This window comes from Labrus bergylta, chromosome 15 (assembly GCF_963930695.1).
Source record: "Labrus bergylta chromosome 15, fLabBer1.1, whole genome shotgun sequence".
NCBI lineage: Eukaryota > Metazoa > Chordata > Actinopteri > Labriformes > Labridae > Labrus > Labrus bergylta.
Genome location: NC_089209.1, coordinates 22,661,121 through 22,672,704, shown reverse-complemented (window position 1 = coordinate 22,672,704; position 11,584 = coordinate 22,661,121). Strand labels below are relative to the sequence as shown.

General features: G+C 40.8%; 1 protein-coding gene across 1 annotated transcript in view; it reads right to left on the bottom strand.

Annotated features, from left to right (window-relative positions):
- Positions 1-3,212: 3,212 nt before the first annotated feature.
- Positions 3,213-11,584, bottom strand: part of si:ch211-63o20.7 (Serine/threonine-protein kinase pdik1l-B-like) — a 9,122-nt gene continuing 750 nt past the window's right edge. Inside the window, exons 2-4 of the mRNA XM_020631466.2 lie at positions 10,175-10,934; positions 8,945-9,170; positions 3,213-5,066 (exon numbers count right to left, since the gene is read on the bottom strand). Of these exons, the coding sequence (XP_020487122.1) occupies positions 4,822-5,066; positions 8,945-9,170; positions 10,175-10,915 (1,212 nt within the window). The 5' untranslated portion in view covers positions 10,916-10,934 and the 3' untranslated portion in view covers positions 3,213-4,821. The remainder of the gene's footprint in view (positions 5,067-8,944; positions 9,171-10,174; positions 10,935-11,584) is intronic.

Below are 11,584 nucleotides of genomic sequence, written 5' to 3'. Positions count from 1 at the left end.
CAAAATGTAGAATTTCATTAAAGTCTATAACAAACACTCATGACAGCTTAGTAAATATGTATAAATAAATGAAAGAATTAAAGGTGCTTATCCTCATTGCTTCTGATAAAGGTATTTACATGAAATGATCCTCTAGATATACGTCTCTGTATTGTACAATTGTTGATAATACCCGATACCTCAAATTCACTTCATTCATTCATTTCAGTGTAGCAGAGATTCAGACCTTCGAGTCTGTCTTCTTTAATGGACAGACTATTCAGTCTGATATGGGTAAGCAGAGATATGTATATATACGTGCATTTACATAAAACCCTGCTTGGGAACTGTTTTTTTTAAAAAGCTATCCCAGTAACTAGAGCCCGACGATTAGTCGGCCAGCTGATAATATCGGCCGTTATTAGCATATCCAGTGACTATCAGTATCGGCTGATTTGATCAGATATGCGCCGATATTACTAGATTTATTCATCAGTCAAACAGTATTTCATTTGAGTATTTTTTGTATTACACTAGCAGTTCTCTTTCACCAGCAGAGGGCGCTATACGGATTACAACAAGCATCATCACTCTGTAGAGTGTCAAGCGGTGATGCACATACATGCGCAGTTACTTCGAAACAACAATTCATATGAAATGTTATCTGCCATACACTTCACAAAAAAACAGGTAAATGACCTTACTCTTTCTTGATCTTGAGCTTTCTTCATCTACAAAGACCCAACATTAATCCATCAAAGTAAAAGTTAGCAAAAAGTTACAGTGGCAGGAAAAAAACTTCCTTTAAGAGGCCGAAACCTCGAGCAGAACCCGACTCATGTAGAACAAACATCTGCCTGACGGCTGTGTTGGGCTTGGAAAGTGAAATAGAGGGAGATGCAGGAAGAAGGAGGATTAAGACATTCAGAGCAACAACAACAATGAATAAGACAGATTTAAAGCTACAATGTCAGTAATGATGGTAAAGGTTTGTGTCGTATTAGCATCAACGGCTAAGTGTGATAATGACTGATCATGTAACTGAACTGTTCATCTCTTATACTTACGCTCTAAGTAACTGCTCGCATCAAATTTAAAACTCTGCTGCTCGCTTACAAAACAGCGACAAAACATCTCCTCCTTACTTTAACTCTCTCATCCAGGTCTACACTCCCTCCCGCCCACTACGCTCTGCCAATGAAAGGGCCCTTACCTTCACAACAGGGCCCTTAGTCTCTGACTAGACTCTTCTCCTCTGTTGCCCCCCGGTGGTGGAACGATCTACCAAACTCCATTCCATCTACAGAGTCCCTCTGCTCCTTTAAGAAAAAGCTAAAGACACAGCTCTTTGTGAACACCTACGGACTTAATGATATTATTGATGACAAATGTGATGATGATGGTGATGCCGATAGTTTTGTTTGATAATGGTTATTTTAGGATGGTTTTGATGCTGATAAGAACTCTAGAGAGCAGCTGTCGATGTTGTGCCTCTGGTAACTTCCTGTCAGCACCTTTGTGTCCAATCAGACTTAAAGCAGTTTGTTTCCACTTACTGATGTTGTTTCCTCCTCTCTAGTTCCTTGCTTGTGTTGTACTTACTCTCTGATGTACGTCATTTTGGATAAAAGGGTCTGCTAAATGAATTGTAGAATTGATCGGTCTAATATTGACATTAGTAAAATGTAATGATGATGAAACAGGGAGGACTGATTATGTCGATTAAAGAGGATGAAGTTGAGCAGTTCTAATACTTACTCATATTTATATGAATGATAATCGATGTGATGCTGTTATTGTTGTTATTATAAAGTTTAAGACCCTCATTTTGTGAGAAAATCATTCTTTCAACCCTTCGTAGCACATAGCACTTCTCTTAAAACACAGACTTTGGATACGACATTGTCCATGGCTCAAACTTTTACAGGTCTGTGCTTTTAGGGTTCATATTTTTCATGTCTGTCGATACAATACTCACATGGCTAAATATACATTGAAGGAGTTATTAGTCACCATAGGCGCTGCACATGTCCATAGGCTGTAAATCGATCTCTCCCTAATGTGACTCCATGTGTGAGAAACGGGAGACTGAATCCACAGTTCTTATTCTGTGTGGAAAAGCATTCATCTCGACAGGTTTGTCACTAACGCAAACTCAAGACCAGACCTACCCTAAGTCTGGATTTTAACTGAATATTATTTGATCTCATGTAGCATTTATTATTCATATATCTATTTATTAACACATTTTATTTCTTAGTCTTTATTTATTGATTTACATATAATTACATCCTGTTTCATTTTCTGGATGAGCTTTTCGTGTTTGATTATCTTGTTTATTTTCTTATATTTTATTGAATAGCTTTCAGTGTTTTATTTATTTGATTTTTTTGTTATTAAAATGTTTTTTATTTTGTATTGGGTTACCTTTTAGCATTTTATTTTCTTATTTCCTCCATTTAATTATTGTGTTATTTTACATTTGGAATTTTAACATTTTAACCACCTCATCAAGTATTCATGATAGTGTTTCCTCAGTCCATCAGTGCCTGTTTTTATCTCGTTATTTCTTACCCTGTTTATGGATTGTGGGGTAGGGGTGGGGGGTTTGGGGTCATGTTGCTGCTTATTGATTTGTTTTTATGTAAAGCACTTTGTACTGTCTGAAGAATGCTATGCAAATAGTTTGATTGATTGATAACCTTACATGTAGTGAATTTTGTGCTAAAAGACTCTTGTACTGCCCCTGTACCCTTAACATATTTAACCCTTCATATCTGTGATATCAGTTCTAACTAACTCTCTCTAGGTCAAAGATTGTCGGCCAGCAGAGGGTGAGCAACAGGTCAATCACATCAGGGGTCTGATGGATCCATCAAAGGTAACCTCATGGAGCTGGGAGCACCAAAAGTCAAGTTATGATTTATTTTTTATTTAAACGACTTTGGACCAATTTTACATTATCGTACATCAGTGATCGATCAACCTGTGAACATCAAATCCTGAAATAAGTTGTCATCTAAGATATGGTCCATCAATGACTAAGACTGATGACCAGTAATAAAATGCTGCGGACTGGATACGATCAGCATCGATCCTAATGCCTGGCTTTAATTTCCTGTTCATGAGAAGATGGTATATAAGTGATGGTTGGTCATCGTGAGCGTCATGCAGCTGAACTTTTAAAGTTGTCAGATTAGATATCACAAAAGATAATGACCCTACGACATACAGTAGTTTGACACAACTTTTATAATCCAGTAAAACATTGTTACATGTTACCCAGCACTGCGCTGTGACCATGAAGAAAATACATGAAATTATAAACCACTAAACCTTAAAAAAGAAAAAGACATTAAAGTCATATTCAAATGTATGTGACGAGAACATTTGGTTTGTATCATTATCCCCCCAAAAAAATGTCTGCATAAACAAATTATAGTAACACTTTAAATTAAGGTCAGAATATTCATCTCTAACTAGCTGATTATTAGCATGCTAATTAGTAGCATACTGGCTGCTTTTTACCTTATAAGGTCCCCACTAAACAAAGCATATTAAGTTCATAATTCATGTTCAACAACTTCCTACCTTACTCTCAATAAGTACTAGTTAGGAGGTGGCAAACTGACCTCTTAGCTATAGACTGTAGAATGTACTACTAAGCGCTTAATAATGACGAATAAGCAGCCAGTATGCTAATAATTAGCATGCTTATAAAAAACTAGTTTTGTGTCACTACACATTTATATAGAAACCCTGCAACAAACACTGCTGTATGTACGACATGCTGACTCATATTATACATCTTGACTGTTCTCTGCGGTGGAGTTAGACTGCATTAGATTGAGGCGTGTTGCTTTTATGTTGTCCATATAAGACTGCTGGAAATTTTGGTTAAGAATCAGCAAGTTTCAGGGCGCTGGTGGCGAAGTGGTTAGTGCGTGTGCCCAATGTATGAAGGCTGTGGTCCTTCAGGCGGGTGGCCCGGGTTCGAATCCAGCCTGTGGCTCCTTTCCCGTATGTCATTCCCAACTCTCTCTCTCTCCCTGATTACCAGCTCTACCCACTGTCCTGTCTCTCCATTAAAGGAACAAAAAGCCAAAAATAAAATCCCCCAAAAAAAGAATCAGCACGTTTCGGCCGCTCACACTAACCTAGTGTTTAGTGTGAGCCCCATGAACGTAAACTGTAATCCAAGCGGTCTGTCTGGGTTTGAATCCGACCTGTGGCTCCTTTCCAGCATGTCATTCCCCACTCTCTCGCTCCTAGATTCCTGACTCTATTAACGGCCCTATCTCTAAAATAAAGACATAAAAAAACCTTTAAAGAAAACAGAAAATAAAAATGAACATAAAATTCACTTTTGAGTCAGTAGAAGCTCAACATCTACATAACGGGTTAATTAGATCAAACAGAATCATTACGGCGCTGCAGACTCAGACAAGAAGCAGCAGCTGTAGTCCCTTTCATTTCAGCCATATATCCATTGAAATGGATTTTCTATGTCAAGCATGCGAGACCCGAGCAACAGCATACAGCTAAAGTAAGTCCCACTAGATCACTTAATAGACTCATCTGATTTCCAGTGTATACCGTTCATTTATTATTTCCCTTTCTGTTGTTTTTAAACTCACGTATTGGATCCGGCTCCCGTTTCTACGACAAACGATAGCCAATCCATAAAATCATTCATATCTGTAATCCCCACTTGACTGCAGCACATCGTGGTAATTCCCTACACATGTTGGAAGCACTGAGGCCAGGGGGTCCCAGAGTCAATATTTTTATGTAGTGGCTACATCACTCGATACCATTACAGTCTCTTAAGCGCTCTTTCTGTCAGTGGGAGTCCTTTTTCAGAGCAGAGCGCACTCGGGCCTCCAGCTGGTCTGCCGGGGGCCGGGCATCCGGGTTTACAGCAAGCATCTCTAAAAGCAGAGTGCACACAGCTGGACCAGGAGGGGGTGGCAGTGGGGGGGCTCTTTTAAACTTCATGGGGATACACAGCTGGAGGTCAGCATTCTCACACAAAGCTTCCCCCAGCGGCATCAACCAGCCCGAGCGACCCTTACACACATAGGCCCCTAAAGAGGAAACACAAGGGAGAACTGTGTTTAGTCAACATGCAGGTTCCTGACTGACGGCAGGAAGCAGACATCACAGGGAGCTGGAGGATCACACTTATTTGTGATGTGGACCAAGACGTTTCTGTTGTTGTGACATTGTTATTGAGTAGGAGTTATTGAATATCAATCAACCAACCAAAAGAGAGAAAGACGGAACACAGAGTAAGGCTGAATAAGCAACACAACACTTCAATACATGCCATTACTCAGAATCAATGAAACAAAAAAATGGCTTATCGGTATACATTTTTTCATTACATTTATTCTATTATACAGGAAAAGATTAAAAGTAACGTCACAAAAGTTACAGTTAAACGGGCCTGACTCTGTTAAAAGTGCTTTACAGCAGGTTCCTGTGCTGCAGCTACCAACACATAAAAAACAAAGGTGTGAAATCAGGAGCTTTATTCTGGAATTGAATTAAACATACCAACATTAAGATAAAGATACCGGATCCTATTGACACTTTTAAAGTCTGCCTGAGCTGTGCACTCTTTGAACATAAGTAAATGCAATGTTTTCAACAATTTTCTGACTTAAGAGAGATTACAAATGTTGTCAAAAAAAACTGAGGCATGATCGAGCTGCAGCCTCCAGTGTCTGCTTAAGGTTGGCCACAGAGGCACAGGAAGTCACATACACACCCATTAAAAAAAAGCCAGTTTTTGCAGCAGAAATGAACATGTTTACAGCCTGGTTTAAAACATGAAACAGGTCTGATAAGTTTATTGTAGAAGGAAACTCTGGCGCTTCAGCCGCTCCTCAAATGGAGGTCGCTGCTCTCAGAGAAGGACTTTAGACGTTCAAAATATAATTCAGTGGACTCCTTCTCTCAGACAGGATCCATAGAAAGTAGTGGAGCACACGAATCACTTAAGTTCAATTGATTTAAGTGCAAAGAACTAACGTTTCAACGCACTGCGTCTTCCTCGGAGTCAAACCTCCAGAGTCTGATTAGCTCACGTCTCTTTCGGCACACACTGTACAAGGAGTATTTTTTAAAAACTCCCCCATTTTGATTTGATGAAGGATAAGAGTTATTCACAATAAGACGTGTAGCTGACCTGATCGACAGGCAGTCCCGCTGTAACTGTTTGTCAAGAGGCTTAAAACCCGCCTCAGCTCTTAGCCTGTTGTTAGGTTGACTAAAAGTGAAGGTGAGACAGCATTTCCAGCATGGAGACCTCCATTGATGCGACTCCAAAGCCCCCTGCAGTAACAGATGGGTGACGTCACTCAGGATTTGTCCATTAATATTTATAGTCTATAGGCATGATGCCTTTTGTGGTTTCCATCACATTCCATCAACTTTGGCTTCTTTGTTCATATAGATGATGCTTCATCTCTACATTTCAGTATTTAGTCAAGCTATTAAAGAAACTATTTTATAACAGGGGGGCGTTCAATACATGCATACATCCATTATCTATCGCTTCTCCCATTCACGGCCGCATGTACTATAAGTACAATACAGCCAATTTGCATACACCTCAATATTGGTCAGATAAAACACTTAAAATGACACGAGAGGGAGTGATGTTGTTCTGTCATCACTGCTGTGTTGCAGTCTCTGACACGAGGCTGCAGGAAGATCACAGCAGTGCTGACATCCAGTGAAACGTCAGCCTCGAGTGTGATAGCCAAACAAGCAGAGAATAGTAGTAAAAAGTCAAATCAACATTATACTATTTTCAACTCCACCAACTCAACTAGTTCCACAATTTAACTTTAGCTAATCTGTTGCCCAGCAACCCAAACTTTCTATTCTACAGCACTCTGTGAGGCCCTGTGTCCTTTTTTTGTTTTCTATGAGGAGAGAGTGTTTGTAGCAGAAAGAGGCCGCCTGGTGAAAGAGGCCGCGGCAGTAACCAGCGTCTTTTTTGTGAGGCCACTCCTGTAAATGAAACATGCAGTAAATAGTAACGGGTCAGTGTCGGTCATACAGCGGCCGTTGTCAACAAACTGTTGTCATAGAGACAGGATGGACGTGCAGTGCTTTTCTTCTGAGCGCACAAACGCTTCATGCAAGCGCTCCCGAGCGCACAGCCAGCGCAAAAAACGCTGTACACAGGACCTTTAGTGAGACATGGGGATACTGCTCCACGAAAACAAGACAGAATAACAAGAACTTTTTGGAAATGGTGCCAAAGTGGTACAAAGTTGAGCTTCTTCTTCCTGCTTTCATAACCTTTTGAAGATTAAGTCTCGGAGGTTTCAGCTGCTGATAAGAATAATGAGGAAAGATACAACCTGTGCTTTAATAACTCCAGTTCATATTTCTTTCTTTGACAATTTGCAGACTGAATGATTAATTGAAAGAAATCAGGTGAGTTATGAAGAGAAATTAAAAATCATCAGCTCAAGTCCTAAAAAGTAACAACCCTTAAAATGAAAGAGGATTATCTGTGAAAGTAATTGAAATGCATCAGTTGTTCCTTTTTTTTTTTTTAAAGCTTCCCCGCAGTCCTTTATCACTTCTATTGGAGAGTCAACTAATTGAATTAGAGCACTGTTTGTAATATATCTGCCATAAAAGAAGTTTCTTCCGCTGGTCATGCGCAGCACTGAACCCTGACCTAAACACTTAAGCCAGCAATCATTTCCTAACCCGACTGAGCACAAAGCCAACAAGCCTTGAGCTTCAAAAAAGCTTAAATATAAGCGGCCGAGTCCTGCTCCCTGACTTTTATTTCCTCCTCACTCGTGCCCAGTCAAATAACTGTGTGAGTTTTTGAGAGAGACCAAAGAAAAATAATGGAGCATTTTATCGGCCTGTGACCAGCCATCTCCCTCTCACCATTTTCTCAATGACAGAGCGGATTGTGATCAGAGCTTCTAAATTCCATTTAGCTTTTTTTTTTCTCTCTAAGATTTGAATTCACTGAAAAGCCGTCTGCCCGTCCACTCATAACCATTTCATTCAGCCTAATGGAGTATCCGTGACTCAAGAACGTTCTCAGGCACTAAACTTGGGGATAATTGCCCGTATCCCTTCTCTCTCCAGCCAGACCCTTTTATTCTTGGAGTATTCAGAAAAAGGCTATTCAAGTCCAATGTATTATCATTATTACAGATGTTTTGTTCATCTGACGGTGGAGCACAAAGCATAACTGGTCCCTTCGTGCATTAAGATGCTACCTCATCCTATAGCCACAGGGGGTACAGAGTGAGAAAAAGGGAGAAGAAGAAAAGATATTCAACTCTCTGTTCTGTTCTGTTCTGCAGAGCGACCCCGGAAAGTATTTGATGAATTTTACTTTTTGCAGGCTTCTTAAGGGGACCTAAAGGGGACTAAAAAATAAAAACACATCCCCAGATGATCTGAGCTCACACATCGACCAGCTGCTGTGCTTTCAAGGCAGAATGGGCCGACAACCATCACGTCAGCTTGCATTATTAGAAACGGAGATAGTATAATCAATATCAAAATGTAATGTAATCATTCATCCCCTTTGCCATTTAGACCATCCAGCGTTGATGAATGTATGATGTACAACATGTGACATTTTAATATGTTCCAGTTAATTACGTCAAACTCAATTCAGTGCGATGCGTCATCACCGCCCTGCCTGACCAAACACTCAACCTTTTCCGTCTGTGCCCTGACTGAAGGACGGGATAAAACATGACAAGCCTGCGCTGATATGTAACGCTGCATGTTAACACAGTGCCTTAAACAGGAAGTTCCTGGCTAAATCTGTATTCACCTCTGTGCATATGAATGTGTATTGTTGGTCTGCACCACTGTCCTTGTGCTGGTGAACACTGTTTCATTCAACCAAAGAAGGCGTTGGGTATTCCTAATGTATTTCTGTCAGGTCCTGCTATATACTCACCCAGTTGTTCTTGAGTTGTCCCTTCTTCCACAAAGGTGATCCTCTCCAGCACAGCCCACAACATCACCCCCAGGGAGAAGATGTCTGCCTGGGCGGTGTAGGTCAGTCCACCCCACACCTCGGGAGCCATGTAGAAGTCGGAGCCACAGGTGGAGGAGAAGTGCTGCCTGGTGAGATCACCTTCCACCAGACCTTCACTCATCTTGCTCAGACCAAAGTCCGCCACCTAGAGGTTGGACAGGGAAGATATTGTTTTTGCTTTGTACACTTTGTGTTGGCATCGAAATTATTCAAGGAGTAAATCTGAAACTTTTCTTTTAGGTCATTAACTTAGACAGAATGCATATATATATATAATGTGAAGAGTTATGGACTGAAACCTCATGTTTACTTTCCTTACAGAAAGAATTACAAGACATGTAGTAAAAGGCCGAGCTGACCTACATTTCCATTGTGGAAATTTCATCATAATAAGAGATACAACTGTTTTCATTATCATTTTAGTTACTTTGGATACCAGACTCTGAAATGTAAAGATTAGATTTTGTTTGCTTGTATCATAAGCATTTTCATAGCCTGTATTTGATAGGACAGTGGATAGAGTAGGAAACGGAGAATAACATAAGGGGAAAGGAGCCACATGCCAGACTTCAACCAGGTCCGCCGGCTTGGAGGACTAAAGCCCCCCCAATGGGGCGCGGTCTAAACTCTGTGACATCTGCCAAAGTTATTGTTGTTAAATTGTTAAATCATGACAAAACAACAACAATGCTTGCCTAAATCAGCTGTCATTAGAATTTATTTAATGAAGGTGTGAGAGCAATGTACACTCTGTACATTTTTATTTAATTAAGCCCTTAATGCAAAGAACTTACACGACCAACCATCAACATAAATGCCTGGACTGGAATGTTTTATTTCCACTTTGTTGCGTTTTATACAAGCCTCTTTTTAAAACCCCACAAGGAAAGTTTAATAAATCCTGACGTGCACATGATCGATATTTTCTCAGTGTTTTTTATTTTACCTGTTTTGCCCACAGCTTTGTTTTTTCTACTTCTTTTTGTTTTATTGTTGGTCTCTCAACTTTGTGACTGTTGTAAAAACCAAACGACTCTTAAAGAGTTCAACATTTGAGCACTGCAATTTTCCAACAGCTTTGTTGACTGGCTCGAGGATGATTCCATTTGATCTGATGTAAACATTGTCACCTCACAACAATCTGCCTACCTTGACAACGGGGCCTTTAGGTGTCACACAGACCAGCACATTGTCAGGCTTCAGGTCTCTGTGGGTGATGCCCAGGGTATGCAGGAAGGCCACCGCCCTGCAGAGCTGTTTCACCACGCTGTGATTACGCTGGGCGTCCGGGGGCCTAGAGAGCAGGTACTGATTCAAATCACCCCCGTCACAGTACTCCATCACGAGCCACAAGGCCAAGCACCTCAGGGGCCCCGGCTGCTCTTCCTCACTCTGAGCTGGTCTCTTTCTGCCTCTGTTTTGAGGCCTCTGGGGAGTTGCAGAATCAGATGCATTTGATCTAGTCTTCTCATTAGAATTAGCCCTCGCCTGGACAGTGTTAGTCCGGTCTTCAAGTCTAGAAACAGCATTAGTCCTCCTTTGGGTGTTAGGCTGGGAAGTATTCCTTTCCTGACTTTGAGGTGCACCGACTACACTGCCCTTCAGCACACTCTCAACCAGACGTACAGGCAGTTTGCCTGGTTTTAGTTTCTTCAGGCTCCTTGGCCCTGTCTGCAGAAGACAGCTGTGGAGTGCAATGACATTGACATGGTTCTTAGCGGTGGCTCTCATGGCCCACAGCTCTTGCAGGTAGAGTTCAATGCACTCTGGGCTGCTGCAGGGCAGCCGCTTGATGGCCAACTTCTCTCCTGTTTTGGCCATATGGCCCTCAAACACCACTCCATAGCTGCCTCGTCCTACCTCCCTCTCCAGAGTGTAGAGCTCCTCCATCTCTCACAGAAGTTAGAGCCTGATGTTACAGTAAAAAAAACAAAAAAAACAAAGGTCAGCATGAGAACAATGTACCTGTCATAAACGCACAAAATGCTGATTAGTGTCATCAGCTACAACAAGAGCTGAGCAATTCATCAAATGTTTGAATTTCATGATCTTGTCTTTCCAGGATCATGAAAACAAGATAATCGAGATTAAACGATCACTGTGCGGCATGCTGTGTTACACTCGTTCTGTCATGTGTGGAAAATGTTTCAAAGTGTTTGTTGATATATTATGTTCAGAAGAGTTCCTCTAGGCCAGGGGTGGGCAACCCTCAACGTGGCCCTCGGGTCAATTTTTACATATCAATTAATTGGAAACATGAAGAAAAACATGACAAAATCTGCCATGAAATCATGACAACCAGAAATATGTCCATAATAATATTTGATCGCTGGTATATGTCGAGTTAAATTGGAGACATTATTGACTGTAATCGTTTTTGTATTCTACAATTTGGCCCTCTGGCAGTGAGAATTAAATGAATGTGGCCCCTTGCTGTGACCAAAGTTGCCCCTCCCTGCTCTAGGCTACCTCAAAAACAAAGTTCATTGATTTTTATTTACTTGTTATTTTTAAATATTTATGTTTTTTTACTTATTAATTTTCATTGATTGTTTATTT